This window comes from Pan troglodytes, chromosome 11 (genome assembly GCF_028858775.2).
Source record: "Pan troglodytes isolate AG18354 chromosome 11, NHGRI_mPanTro3-v2.0_pri, whole genome shotgun sequence".
Taxonomy (NCBI): domain Eukaryota; kingdom Metazoa; phylum Chordata; class Mammalia; order Primates; family Hominidae; genus Pan; species Pan troglodytes.
This window is the reverse complement of record NC_072409.2, coordinates 10,343,961-10,358,849: the sequence shown is the minus strand read 5'-3', so window position 1 is coordinate 10,358,849 and position 14,889 is coordinate 10,343,961. Positions and strand designations below refer to the sequence as shown.

Genomic DNA, 14,889 nt, shown 5'->3' with positions numbered 1-14,889 from the left:
GATTAATTGCAATCTGATGCCACTGAATCCTAAGGGACCTAGTGTTGCTGTCACTGTTTCCGAATACTAGTCATAGGAATGGACATCGGAGGAGCTGAAACAGATGAGGGTCTGTGCCACGAAGTCAGAATAATAAAGAGCAGCGAGGCATCGCACACAATGCGCGTTGTGCCCAGATCTTGGAGTGTCAAGAAGGCCGGTGTGAAGCATCAGGGCTGAAACCCGAGGCCTGCTTTAGTTCCTCCATAATCTAGTTCTCACAGAGGCATTCAGAAGCTGTGACACAAACACCATTTTTGGTTGTATTTAGCTAGGGCTCAACTTGCTCAAGTTACACCTTTCCCACACACCTGCCGCCTTCCAGTATGAGGTATCACCTACTGTCTGGCTTACCGGCATCCTTTGGGAACTGAATACTAAAATCTGTTTTGGGTGCTGTTTGAAGTGGATGTTGTAACAAGAACCCTGGGTGCAAGGCCCTGCCCTGCCCTTGACAGGCTTTGGGAATTGGGCAAATCAGGTCACCTCTACCAGGCCTGTTTGCTCAACTCGGAGATTAAGGGATGATCCCAGAGCCCCTCTGGGCCCCCACAGTCTGCAGTTCCAGGAATAGAGCAGTTGTCCTGGACACTAGCACCTAGAGATGGGCTTATTTGGGTAGAACTCTCCATTTTTATTTGAACATGGAGTCCTGAGTTACCTGTGAAACTCAGTAGGATGGATGATTTAAAAAACCAAACGCCAATTGAAGTTTATCCAATGAAGACATTCCATGAGACTCAGTCACAGCAGCAAATAAGTTAGAACCCTTTTAAAAATTAGCTGGGTGTGCTCGTGGGCACCTGTAGTCCCAGCTACTCGGGAGGCTGAGGCAGGAGAATCGCTTGAACCCAGGAGGTGGAGGTTGTAGTGAGCCAAGATCACGCCACTGCACTCCAGCCTGGGTGACAGAGCAAGACTCCATCTTAGGAAAGACAAAGAAAAAAAAAGAAGAATACAGGTTTCACTTTTATTTAGTATCATTTTCAAATCTCAGATTTCTTTTGTTAAATACATTATAAAACTCAATGGTACAGTAATATGTGCCATAATTATTTTTAAAATATACTTTAATAGAAAGTGAAATCTCCAATTGAACTTATTCAGTCAAAATATTTGCTTTTTTATATTAGAATGACTGCAGTCATCACTAAAATGAGATATTCAACAGATCTGTATAATTTAGTTTCAGAAGCAAACAATAATTTAACAAAGGAAGACCAGCATTTTTTTAAATAGGGCAACATCTCATTTTATAAAGTAGAGTGAGCATTCCTAAAGACCAGCATTTTAGGGTTCAGCTTTTATTTATAAATGTGAACCTCCTTTAAAATAAAATAATAGAGGCTAGGCGCAGTGGCTCATACCTGTAATCCTAGCACTTTGGGAGGCCGAGGCAGGCAGATCACTTGAGGCCAGGAGTTGGAGACCAGCCTGGCCAACATGGTAAAACCTAGTCTCTACTAAAAATACAAAAATCAGCCAGGCGTGGTGGTGGGCACCTATAATCTCAACTACTCGGGAGGCTGAGGCACAAGAGTCGCTTGAACCTGGGAGGCAGAGGTTGCAGTAAGCCGAGATCGTGCCACTGCACTCCAGCCTGGGTGACAAGAGTGACAGTCTGTCTCAAAAATAATAATAATAATGATACATTATCTTGTCCATTTGAGTATAATGCCCTGACAACTCTATTTGCAGATGCTCAGAAAAATAGGCCTTCATCAAGCATGGTTATAAGTTTGTTTCTTGGGGTCTTAGAGCCCCCTGAGCTAATTCACTCATTTGGAAGCTGTTCATGAAGCACCTTATTTGATCAAGGCAGGAGGTTATTTCCAGACAAGGAGGTCCAAGGGTTTGAAGTAAGAGCCTTCTACCTTCAAGGACCCTGGTGGTAGAGATAAGAGGCGTGTTAAAATAGCCCAAGGCAGAACATTCTGGATTGGGCAGCTTAAGAAATAGCTGAGTGTCATGGATTTAGCGGAGGCTGAGCAGGAATCTGCCTGGATAATCCAGTGCGACCTCATAGGATCCGTCACTAGGGTAGCCCAAGACCTGTTCTCACAGACTCGTTATCAGATCTCTGTTAGAAGGCCCAAATGTCATATCACTTGTCATAATCTCTGTTTCATAATGTTGTGTGTAAGTATCAACATCTTGTAACACCCTCTTTACGAGTTAACAACAAGCGTTTTAGTGCATTAAAAAGTCCTTTTACTTCTGTGATCCCCAAGTAATAACTATCCATTTTTATCCATCCCGGTAGTGGGAAGATATAGTCTATATTAGGAAGTGGCGCGCTGTAGAAGGAACAAGGGTGAGACTGAGCCTGTTCTCATCTTGGTGACGTGGTCTCTTCCTCCGCAGCACGAATCTGTGGGGAAGGAATGAATGGAGAATTCAGGCCGGCCTGCAGAGAGGGTCGTCCTGCCCTGAAAGGGTCGTTCTCGAGCTGTGTTGCCCAGTGAAGTTTCCGCTGTGGCAGAAATGCCCAGTGACTATGCGTGGCTATCCTGGGGAACTGAGTTTGTAATTTCATGTCATTTTAATGAATTTACTTTTTTGCATGAGACACAGTTTCACTCTGTCACCCAGGCTGGAGTGCAGTGGCACAATCCCGGCTCAGTACAACCTCCGCCTCCTGGGTTCAGGCAATTCTCGTGCCTCAGCCTCCCCAGTAGCTGGGATTACAGGTGTGCGCCACCACGCCTGGCTATGACTTTACATTTAAAAACCTTCTGTATTGAACAGCAAAGTTCTAGCTGTGACTAAGACTGGGCTCCTACGTGTTCTGAGCGGACGTGGGCGTTGAAGACTGTGGGTCTCATGTGAGGCCTCGACTGACCCCAGATTGATGCTTCTGGGGAGTCCTTCGGCATGGTGTCCTCTTACCAACCCCATCATGTCAGCTCCTGGGCACTCTGGGGCCCCTAGGTGAAGGCTGGTGCTCACATTGCAGAATGGCCTGGAAGAGGTTTCAATGCAATGTGGGCTGTGGAGGGCTGCAGGTTCCCTGGAGCAGGAGCCAGCTAGAACTGTGCCTGGGGCCGTGTGTGGCCAGGGCAGCTCCCCTGTGGGATACATGGGCCCATGGGGGAGGTCCACTTTCCAGGGTGGCTAGGCACCTGGCTCTCAGCCTCCTATCCTCACAGCTGAACTGGGCCCGTTTGCAGTGGCAATCAGCTCTGTCTCTCTCCAACTACTGATTTTTCGGTTGGGAATGATTTACTAAAAGGAGAAAAACTGTTGTGTGACACGTTTGGGGACCTTGTGTGAAAGCAGCCATAGGCTGTTTGTTCATCTGGAGGGGTTGGCAGCTAGAGGGTGAAGGTTTGTTTGGGCTTTGTACCTGGTACCCAGGCAGGCAGAACGCGCCACCCGGCCTCTTCTCCAAGAGTTAAGTGCAGGGAGGGAGCGGTGACGTCAGCCCTGATCTTTGTGCCTCTCACTTGAGCAACCTGATGCCACCTTCTCCCCCGGGCTCTGTGTTCATTGGCTGTTGGCAGGACTTGCCGTGGGAGGGCTTTTTTCTTTTTTCAATTAAGTAAAAGGGCAGGGCTTAAGCAGCCAATGACAGCTGAGGCCAGGCTTGTCTTATGCAAGTTTCCCGGGACCGGCAGCATTTAGGGAACTTGCTCCCGGTGGTGAGGGCAGCGGAGCACCCAGCAGGCCGCCAACATGCTCTGTCTGTGCCTGTACGTGCCGGTCATCGGGGAAGCCCAGACCGAGTTCCAGTACTTTGAGTCGAAGGGGCTCCCTGCCGAGCTGAAGTCCATTTTCAAGCTCAGTGTCTTCATCCCCTCCCAGGAATTCTCCACCTACCGCCAGTGGAAGCAGGTCTGTGGGGTGACCGCGCGGAAGGGAGAGGCGCGTTCAACCGGTATTTGTTGAGTGAATGGCTGAGCATGCATGAACCATCCCCCACTGAGAGGAAAGAATGTCTGAAATGTAGCAGTTTTTTCCCATTGCCATGCGGCTATGGCCAGCACGTGTACGTCACAGGAGTGACCGGTTTTCATGTGACTTCCCAGGAAGGCTGGAATTCCAGCGAAGGCTGTTGTGAGAAATGGACTTTCAGAAAGGAAATTCCTTTTGCTGGAATGAGGGGGGTGTTCCTGAGAAGTACAGAGCCAGAAAGGGACCTGGGGGGCAGGCCAGTAGTGCATGGGAGGAGAAGGCAGGGAGGCCCAGGAGTTGAGGGTGCTGCGTGGTGGAGCTGCCCGTCCCTGGTGTGGGGGTGAGGGAGCCTCCCGCCTTCTCGACTCTCAGACTTGGCTGTGGAACAGGGCCTGTGTCTGCCCTGAAAGTGAGGAAGCCGAGCTGCAGAGTCTGGAGGCCCCTTGCCACCTCAGCTTCTCGGTTAATCAGTTTCCCTGCTACCCCCAGTGCCCACTGTGCACCGAGGGGGATTTGAAGATCCAAGGAAGGAGACAGAAGGAGGCCCAGGCCCTGTGAGGCAGAAGCAAGCACTTTGAGAATGTGTTGAAGCCAGCTGCGGTGAGCACACCCTCTGCTCTGGGTGTCTGCGACAGCACCCACCCCAGGGAGGCATGTGGCTCACCCTGGCAGCAGGCGGCTGGGTCCCAGAGGGCTCCATGCCTGATGTTCGCCTCCTGCCTAAATGGCTTGTCCACTCTATTTCCATTCCTGTTAGAGATTTGGAGCAGTCACCCTATAGGTGATTTATGTCACTCTTGTCTGAGAGCATAGATGTCCACAGGAAGTTAAATGTAACCTCAGCAGATAAAATATGTACCAGCATCTGTCCTACATTCCAGCCACGCCCCTCACATTAGCCTTTTGATCGCGCCAGGTCATGGGGTATCTGTTCAGGCCTCCCTGCCCCTGACACCTTTGACAGCTGAGGAATCACAAGGCGCTGTCAGTAGTGTGTCTAAGAGAGAGGCGCAGTGGTGATCTTTTGAGGACGCGAGCTAGCCAGTGGGCCATCCATTTCCAAACCCCAGCTGGCTGTCAGTTGATTTCTCCCAGTGAGAAATCCGGAGGACACAGGAAGACTATACCATCTTCCTTGGGAGATTCTCGGTTCCAGTTTTGGGTTCCGGATTCAGGGCGTTGCTGAGTTGGGGTGACTCACTTTCATCCCCCATGTTCTGGAGGTTAGCCTTGAGGGTGGCGGCAGGATGTGCAGGGAGGCGGCTTGGGAGGACCACACGGCCCAACTTGCATCCCGCCCACCACTTCCCTAGCTGTCTGACCTTGTGTAAATGTTTAGGCTCTCGGAACTCCTGTTTCCTTCTCTGTAAAATGGGGGAAATGACATTTCCTACCTCCTAGAGCTGTTTGCGAGGGGTAAGTGGGTTGCTAGACGTAAAGCATTTAGCACGCCCTGCGGCCCGTTCTAGGTGCTGGGGAAATGTGTGCTCTCGTGGAGCTGTCCCAGTTGCCAACCATTAACAGCTGCTGAACAAAGCCCACCTCCTGGGAGGCGGGGGCGGTGGGGGGGTTACTTTTGGAACCTCATTGCCAAGGAACAGTCTCTCAAAGCCTTCTTGGGACACTAAAGTGCTTTTCAGTGAGTGAGCGAGAGAGCCAGGGCAGCTCTATCACCTGGCTTCCCTGAGAGCAGGGACTGGCAGTACCATCATACACATGCCCTTGGCTCCTTACACTTCCCCGGCCTCGGGTGCTGTGGCAGAGTCTGGCTCTGCCCCCGATTTTCACCTGCCCACCAAATTATTCTCGGACCAATGCCAGTTTTAGGAGAGAAAGAGCGAGCTGCAGAGTTCCTGTCAGAAACTGGACTCCATGGCCATCCCCAAGTCTCAGCAGGGAGCATGTGTGGTTGAAGCCTGGGTCCAGGGACCCAGGGACGGCGCTGCAGCGAAGCCACCCTGCTCACCCTGGCTGTACGGCACGCAGGTCTTCAGACTGAGAAAGTGCCCACCTGTCTCTGTCGGCCTCTGTCCGGAGGGCTCTTCCCAGGCTCCTTGTTTCCTCTCTGCTTGGGAGGGAGACAAGATTGGCCCTTGCCTGGGTTCTGGCCAGCACCTGGGGTTCTAGGTGGTGGCTCTGGCATGTGAGTCGATTGCCATGGTGGCTCTGAGAGTGGAGCAGAAGCATCTTGGGTCCTTGGGGCCAGCTCTGCTCGCAATTAGTGAAGTCATTGCCTGGGGATGGGGCCCCACAAGGGACAAGGAAAGGCTGGTCCAGGAGCCAAAAGACAAAATGTTACCTTTCTTTTCTAGAAAATTGTACAAGCTGGAGATAAGGACCTTGATGGGCAGCTAGACTTTGAAGAATTTGTCCATTATCTCCAAGATCATGAGAAGAAGCTGAGGCTGGTGTTTAAGAGTTTGGACAAAAAGAATGATGGTAAGTGTTGCCTTCAGAGCTGTGGCCAGTCCAGCCTCGGGCCTCCCCGTGCGCCTGGCTCCTGCTCACGGCCTCTGTTCTTGCAGGACGCATTGATGCGCAGGAGATCATGCAGTCCCTGCGGGACTTGGGAGTCAAGATATCTGAACAGCAGGCAGAAAAAATTCTCAAGAGGTGAGTGCTCAGCCAGCCTCTGTGTTTGGTTTAAGTGTGATGAAGGGAAGGCTCTGAGACTAACCCTGCGATGCCATTCCCTGGGCTGACCCTGAACTTGGCCTTCTCGTGGTTTGAAAGGATGAATAAGTAACCCCTGTGGGAGGCCAGCCCCTCCCCAGGGTTGCAGGCCTGCTTTCATTGGAAGAATCACAGATCACCTGGAATTTTGCCCATCGGCCAGTGGCCCATGAAGGGAAAACTAATTTGGGGGTGGTTCAAATAGGTAAAAGACCAGCAAGGAGCACCTGTGCGTGTGGTGGGGGCGGGGCGGGGCGGGGGGCTCACACTGCAGCCTCGATCCCAGGTGAATTTCTTCCCCATGCTGGTAACTTGCACTTAACGCTTTAGTCAGAGGCGCTGCCCCAAAAGATAGCTCCCTGATGCGGGGCGGCTGCCAGGAAATCTCATGGAACAGCCCTGGGAGTTGCTGTCTGTCCTGGCTGGACCTTCCGGAAACCCTGCGGTCTGAACACTGGCTGGTCCTCGGGGACAGCAGCCCTGGGCTCAGCTGCTGTGGCGGGCTCGTCTCGTGCCGTGCTGTGCCCCTGTCTCTGGGTGTGTGCTTGCTTCACTAACATGGCTCCGAGCACTTATGCGTGTTGTTTCTGCTCTCTCCTCCGCATCCTTTGTCTGTCTGTCAGAATACGAACGGGCCATTTCTGGGGCCCTGTCACCTAGTAAGTATCCATGTCGCTCATGACTGCCTCCCTTGACTTCCATGCCTGATCAGAGCGGGATTCTTGTGGGCCATTATATTGCCATTGTTGTGCTAAGTGGGGTGTGGAGCCCCCTGCTCTTTCTCCTGGGGGCAGAGGCACCTCGTGTGGTTTCTGGGCATCCGAATGCCTGCCCTTGGCTCACTGGGAGGTGGGGGGATGCAGCTGGCGGATGGGCATGTGGGCACGTGGGCAGCCTCGCCTCTGTCTTGCAGCATGGATAAAAACGGCACGATGACCATCGACTGGAACGAGTGGAGAGACTACCACCTCCTCCACCCCGTGGAAAACATCCCCGAGATCATCCTCTACTGGAAGCATTCCACGGTGAGCCCCACGTGCCCAGGGCCCTCATCTGCTCCCAGGGACCCTTAGCCCAGAGTCACCCAGTCGTCCCCATCCCAGAGTGCAGCTGGGGCTTTCCAGCCACCTCCTCTTCCACAGGAGACTGTCCCCTCTTCTGCCAGCCCAGTAGAGCTGTCCGCATGTTCCCCATGTTCTGGCACTCCAGCCAACCTGAACAGCCCCATCGTTCACACACACAGGCTTCCTCTTCCAGGAACACCCTCCGTCCCCACATGCTCCCTGCTCCTCATGGGCCACTTCAAATACCCCTTCCCATGATGCTGTCTGTTCTCCCAAAGCTGGTATGAGCCTTCCCCCCGGTGGGACGGGGCTGGGGCAGAAGCTACTCTACAGAGAACACCTAGGCAGAGCTGTGAGGTGTCCCCACGGTCACACATTTGCTGCCCTTTCGCCCCCGTCCACTGTGGTTTCATGTTCAGAAATGTGAGTCTGTGCTGGTCTCTGCCCCGAGCCCTTCACGCTTGGCGTGTCCCTCTCTGAGTCCTGGTGTGCAGTCCTGTCCCTCTGGACCATCCGCTCCAGGAGGGGAGGCCAGAGGTGCTCCTCATCTGCCTCTCGCAGTGCCAGGCCAGGGCTTGTTAGGTGAAATTAAATGGACAGCTCCAGGGGTGGGAGTAGCTGGCCCAGAGCTCTGGCCTTTAGCCCTGGGATCAGAGCAGAGGTGGCTCTGATCAGCCCGGATGCCACCCGGAGAAAGGTTACGCAGGCAGCGAGCCCTCGTGTTTGCTGAGGCGTTGCATAATGTTCTGCCAGTGTGATCTGGTTACACGTGAGATCTCAGACGGCTCTCACCCCGGCCTGATCCCTTCAGTGCAGCCAGCCTGGCAATCTCACACAGGCCTGTGAGCTGTTCTTGCAGGAGCTCCCTGGCAGCATTGGAAAGGGCCGGTGAATGGTTTTCTAACCGGCACCTCCCGGCTGTGTTCAGCTGAGGTTCTATACCTGTGCCTCTCCAGGACCCCAGCAGGGGTGAGAGCTCTGCTACCTTCAGAGTGAAGGGAAAGACTCCAGCCCGCTTCCCACCCAGAGTCCTTGGCCTTCTCCCTGTCCTGTGGTCCCTGGCCTGGAGCCGTGCTAGAGGGTAGACGGCGACAGGTGCCAGCAGCCTTGCCCCAAGGGTCCTGAGTCAGGCTTGTGCCATCTTTCCTCACAGATCTTTGATGTGGGTGAGAATCTGACGGTCCCGGATGAGTTCACAGTGGAGGAGAGGCAGACGGGGATGTGGTGGAGACACCTGGTGGCAGGAGGTGGGGCAGGGGCCGTATCCAGAACCTGCACGGCCCCCCTGGACAGGCTCAAGGTGCTCATGCAGGTATGTAGGGAAAAGGCCCCAGACCCCTGGGGGGCCAGTTTCCACCTGGGGGATGCTGCTTGGATAGTTTTCCCTTTCTCTGGCTGGTACCTGCTTTGGGCCCAAACTTTTCTAACCCAATAAATTAGACTGGAATTATTGCTCAGACAGGGGGTACCAAAATGTCACTGTAGGTGACATTTTGTGCAGAGCGGATCTAATTTTATCTGAGGCATCACATTACAGGGGCATAATGTGGACAGGTGAAGCTAGCGAGACTGGGGTGAGGCAGGAACCAATTTCTGTAAGTACGTTTTGTGTACGTTACCCCACACTGGGGCCAGCAGAGCCTCACCTGACCCAGATGCCAATGGGAAGCCACGCCATTACCTTGGCCAGGTACGCAAATCCATGTCCACACAGCAGAGATAAGCTGGGCTGATGTCAAGGCAGAATTGTGAAACTGACCCACACGACAACACTGGTGGACTTTGATGTCTGAATGGTGACTGGCCACCACTTGTCCCCTTGCCCGTACCTAGTACTTCTTGTGCCAGGAGCCTGGCTTGGAAGAGCTGCCTCCTTTCTCTCCCCAGTCTGCCTTGCTGGGCCTCCCTGTGTCGCACAGAGACAAAGGAAGCAGGTGGTTCAGGGCAGAATGCCTCGGGCTTGGACTCTGCCCAGGGCACCACCACAGCTGCCTCCCTCCCTCTTGTGGCCTTGAGCAAACCCCTTTCCCTCCCAGGACTTCCCCTCCTCTGTGAAAATAGGGGCTTGAACAACTGCCTCATCCTTTTGTTTTTTTAGCAGAATTATCAGGAATGTTGTAGAGATTGAAAGCAGGCCTTGGGTGAAATCAAATGCCTGGGGTGTGCCTTTAAACCAGCATGGGTGGGGCAGCAGGAGAGAGAGGTTGGCTGTGGTTTGATCATTGTCTAAGCTGAGTGGGCATTCATTCTATTTTTTAATATGTCTTAAGTTTTTTTAATAATGAAAAACTTTGATTTTTAAAAATTATTATTATTATTATTATTATTATTATTATATATTTTTTGAGACAGTCTCGCTCTGTCACCCAGGCTAGAGTACAGTGGTATGATCTCAGCTCACTGCAACCTCCCTCACTGGGTTCAAGCAATTCTACAGCCTCAGCCTCCCTAGTAGCTGGGATTATTACAGGCATGCGCTACCACCCCAGGCTAATTTTTGTATTTTTAGTAGAGACGAGGTTTCACCATGTTGGCCAGGCTGGTTTCGAACTCCTCACCTCATGTGATCTGCCCACCTCGGCCTCCCAAAGTGCTGGGATTACAGATGTGAGCCAACACTCCCGGCCTTTTTTTTTTTTTTTTTTTTTTTTTTCTAAAATAGAGTCTCGCTCTGTCGCCCAGGCTGGAGTACAGGGGCGCGATCTCGGCTCACTGCAACCTCCACCTCCCGGATTCAAGCGATTCTCCTGCCTTAGCCTCCCAAGTAGCTGGGATTACTGGTGCCTGCCACCACGCCCGGCTAACTTTTGTATTTTTAGTAGAGACGGGGTTTCACCATGTTGGCTGGGCTGGTCTCGAACTCCTGACCTCAAGTGATCCACCTGCCTCAGCCTCCCAAAGTGCTGGGATTACAGGCATGAGCCACCGCGCCCAGCCTTGATTTTTTTTTTAAGTCATCTTTATGGAGATGTTCAGGACAAGGCTGGCAACCAGCAGATACCCAGTACGATGGAGCTGAGCCTCACTTAGCCGTGTTGGGTTACTTTGGGCTCATGATTCCAAGCTTGTCTTCAAAATGCACGGAAGAAAGAGCCTTCCCTTTGGCCGCAGCCGGTTGGCCAGCAGAGGCTCTTGGCCGGGTGAGGCAGCCTGTGGCCCCCCGGGTCTGTCTGACTGCTCGGTCCTCCCTCCCAGGTCCATGCCTCCCGCAGCAACAACATGGGCATCGTTGGTGGCTTCACTCAGATGATTCGAGAAGGAGGGGCCAGGTCACTCTGGCGGGGCAATGGCATCAACGTCCTCAAAATTGCCCCCGAATCAGCCATCAAATTCATGGCCTATGAGCAGGTGAGGACCCAGCTCCTCAGGGAGGGTCACCGGCCAGTGGCTACTCACTGCCTGGACTTGCTGGCTTTCCCTGGGCTGAGCTCCCTGACACTTGGAGCCAGCCGTGGTACCCCAGGGACAGCAGGGCGAGGCAGGAGGCCCTGGCTCACCACCAGTTCCTTACATTTCTGGGTAGCATAAAATGTGCCAGGGACTCCTGGAAGGGAGGGGCAGCAGCAGGTGCCCCAACCTCTGGGTATATCGGGTGGTTTGTTTGTTCCTGGTTCTAGATCAAGCGCCTTGTTGGTAGTGACCAGGAGACTCTGAGGATTCACGAGAGGCTTGTGGCAGGGTCCTTGGCAGGGGCCATCGCCCAGAGCAGCATCTACCCAATGGAGGTGAGGGGCCGCCTGGGTCCTGGGACGGGCAGTGGGCACAGGACTGAGGAGAGGCACAGGCTGTGCTCACGCGTCCCGCTGCTCCTGTTGTGCAGGTCCTGAAGACCCGGATGGCGCTGCGGAAGACAGGCCAGTACTCAGGAATGCTGGACTGTGCCAGGAGGATCCTGGCCAGAGAGGGGGTGGCCGCCTTCTACAAAGGCTATGTCCCCAACATGCTGGGCATCATCCCCTATGCCGGCATCGACCTTGCAGTCTACGAGGTGAGGCCCAAGCTTGACAGATTTAGAAACCCCTCCCAGCACACCTCCACCTGCTGTCTCCCTCCTTGACGGACGCATGGTTAGTGCAGGAAACTGCATCAAAGACTGCGTCTCCTTCCTGCTCTTCTGTTTATTGCAGCTTTCCTTCACCCTGCCTGCCCCTGGCAGACCCCAGCAGCTCCTGTGAGCCCTGCACCCAGGCTCTGCATTCCCAGGGGCTCAGCAGGCAGATCCCCAGAGCAGGGTGGCCCCCAGGAGCTCACAGGCCCCAGCACACTCTAGACAGACCCCAGAAGTCAGCCCTTCTGTGTGGGGAAGGAGGTGTTCCCTCTACCTTGTCCCGGAATTCCCAGTGACAGCAGAAACAGGGCAGCCAGGCTAGGAGCCCAGCCAGGCCCCAGGCGCGGCAGTCGGGTTCCAGTGGCCTGAGGACCCAGTAACAGCCCCGTCTCTTGCTGCCTCACTAGCCCTTCCTAGGGCTTATCCCATGCTCCCTTCCCCTTCTAGACGCTCAAGAATGCCTGGCTGCAGCGCTATGCAGTGAACAGCGCGGACCCCGGCGTGTTTGTGCTCCTGGCCTGTGGCACCATGTCCAGTACCTGTGGCCAGCTGGCCAGCTACCCCCTGGCCCTAGTCAGGACCCGGATGCAGGCGCAAGGTAAGGCTGGCCCTGGACAGTCCCCTGGGAGGTCGGGGGATGCGGACAGAAGCATCTGACTGGTGGCCTCCATCCTGCAGCCTCTATTGAGGGCGCTCCGGAGGTGACCATGAGCAGCCTCTTCAAACATATCCTGCGGACCGAGGGGGCCTTCGGGCTGTACAGGGGGCTGGCCCCCAACTTCATGAAGGTCATCCCAGCTGTGAGCATCAGCTACGTGGTCTACGAGAACCTGAAGATCACCCTGGGCGTGCAGTCGCGGTGACGGGGGGAGGGCCGCCCGGCGGTGGACTCGCTGATCCTGGGCCACAGCCCGGGGTGTGCAGCCATCTCATTCTGTGAATGTGCCAACACTAAGCTGTCTCGAGCCAAGCTGTGAAAACCTAGACGCACCCGCAGGGAGGGTGGGGAGAGCTGGCAGGCCCAGGGCTTGTCCTGCTGACCCCAGCAGACCCTCCTGTTGGTTCCAGGGAAGACCACAGGCATTCCTTAGGGTCCAGGGTCAGCAGGCTCCGGGCTCACATGTGTAGGGACAGGACATTTTCTGCAGTGCCTGCCAATAGCGAGCTTGGAGCCTGGAGGCCGGCTTAGTTCTTCCATTTCATCCTTGCAGCCAGCTGTTGGCCACGGCCCCTGCCCTCTGGTCTGCCGTGCATCTCCCTGTGCCCTCTTGCTGCCTGCCTGTCTGCTGAGGTAAGGTGGGAGGAGGGCTACAGCCCACATCCCACCCCCTCGTCCAATCCCATAATCCATGATGAAAGGTGAGGTCACGTGGCCTCCCAGGCCTGACTTCCCAACCTACAGCATCGACGCCAACTTGGCTGTGAAGGAAGAGGAAAGGATCTGGCCTTGTGGTCACTGGCATCTGAGCCCTGCTGATGGCTGGGGCTCTTGGGCATGCTTGGGAGTGCAGGGGGCTCGGGCTGCCTGGCCTGGCTGCACAGAAGGCAAGTGCTGGGGCTTATGGTGCTCTGAGCTGGCCTGGACCCTGTCAGGATGGGCCCCACCTCAGAACCAAACTCACTGTCCCCACTGTGGCATGAGGGCGGTGGAGCACCATGTTTGAGGGCGAAGGGCAGAGCGTTTGTGTGTTCTGGGGAAGGAAGGAAAAGGTGTTGGAGGCCTTAATTATGCACTGTTGGGAAAAGGGTTTTGTCCAAAAGGACAAGCCGGACAAATGAGCGACTTCTGTGCTTCCAGAGGAAGACGAGGGAGCAGGAGCTTGGCTGACTGCTCAGAGTCTGTTCTGACGCCCTGGGGGTTCCTGTCCAACCCCAGCGGGGGCGCAGCGGGACCAGCCTCACATTCCACTTGTGTCACTGCTTGGAACCTATTTATTTTGTATTTATTTGAACAGAGTTATGTCCTAACTATTTTTATAGATTTGTTTAATTAATAGCTTGTCATTTTCAAGTTCATTTTTTATTCATATTTATGTTCATGGTTGATTGTACCTTCCCAAGCCCGCCCAATGGGATGGGAGGAGGAGGAGAAGGGGGGCCTTGGGCCGCTGCAGAGAAATTCCTTTTGGGACTGGAGGCAGAAAAGCGGCCAGAAGGCAGCAGCCCTGGCTCCTTTCCTTTGGCAGGTTAGGGAAGGGCTTGCCCCCAGCCTTAGGATTTCAGGGTTTGACTGGGGGCGTGGAGAGAGAGGGAGGAACTTCAATAACCTTGAAGGTGGAATCCAGTTATTTCCTGCGCTGCGAGGGTTTCTTTATTTCACTCTTTTCTGAATGTCAAGGCAGTGAGGTGCCTCTCACTGTGAATTTGTGGTGGGCGGGGGCTGGAGGAGAGGGTGGGGGGCTGGCTCCCTCCCTCCCAGCCTTCTGCTGCCCTTGCTTAACAATGCCGGCCAACTGGCGACCTCACGGTTGCACTTCCATTCCACCAGAATGACCTGATGAGGAAATCTTCAATAGGATGCAAAGATCAATGCAAAAATTGTTATATATGAACATATAGTTATAACTGGAGTCGTCAAAAAGCAAATTAAGAAAGAATTGGACGTTAGAAGTTGTCATTTAAAGCAGCCTTCTAATAAAGTTGTTTCAAAGCTGATCATGGAGCCAGTATTTTTCTGACGGGGGCCTGGGTGGTCTGGGGGTGCTGACATGTTAGAAAATGAGCCCTTGTTTTCCCCTCTGGAGCCTGGGTGGCGCCCCCTTTCGGCTTCTTAGAGGCACTCCCTCTTTAATGGTTGTGTGTTCGATTTGGGGTGCCCTGAGTTGCTGTGCAGGGTCGTTCCTCAGCCTGTCTCAGGCAGGGTGTGGGGGGATCTCTCCCTCCGCCGGAAGTGCCATCTTCACAGACACCGAGGACATCGCTGGGCTTCTCTCCCCTCCCCCCAGCTGCCCCTCCCAGCCTCACCCCGCTCCTGCCTCCTCACACCCTCTCAGTAACCTCATCTGACTGAGGATTACCTTCAATATCTATATTTAGATGACACTCCTTTGATACTTGAACGAATTCCAGCTTCATCAGTACAACTGTGAAATCCACATCCACTTAAACAGCACCTCGAGTTCAGCATGTCAGAAGCCAAACCCTTCATTTTCCTCCCAAAATCTGCTTCTT

General features: G+C 54.0%; 1 protein-coding gene across 6 annotated transcripts in view; it reads left to right on the top strand.

Moving 5' to 3' along the window:
* The window catches only part of SLC25A25 (solute carrier family 25 member 25), a 42,501-nt gene extending 28,128 nt beyond the window's left edge, over positions 1-14,373 (top strand). For 2 of the 6 annotated variants that reach the window (XM_009457347.3, XM_003951534.6), the window contains exons 2-11: positions 6,246-6,372; positions 6,459-6,546; positions 7,230-7,265; positions 7,520-7,631; positions 8,824-8,982; positions 10,866-11,018; positions 11,288-11,395; positions 11,491-11,658; positions 12,166-12,316; positions 12,397-14,373. In XM_009457347.3, coding sequence (XP_009455622.1) covers positions 6,246-6,372; positions 6,459-6,546; positions 7,230-7,265; positions 7,520-7,631; positions 8,824-8,982; positions 10,866-11,018; positions 11,288-11,395; positions 11,491-11,658; positions 12,166-12,316; positions 12,397-12,581 — 1,287 coding nt within the window. In that variant the 3' untranslated portion in view covers positions 12,582-14,373. Of the gene's footprint in view, positions 1-3,487; positions 3,874-6,245; positions 6,373-6,458; positions 6,547-7,229; positions 7,266-7,519; positions 7,632-8,823; positions 8,983-10,865; positions 11,019-11,287; positions 11,396-11,490; positions 11,659-12,165; positions 12,317-12,396 lie in introns of those variants that run through there. The other 4 variants (XM_001153304.5, XM_001153254.8, XM_009457348.5 and 1 more) reach the window with 3 other exon arrangements.
* The last annotated feature ends 516 nt before the right edge of the window (positions 14,374-14,889 follow it).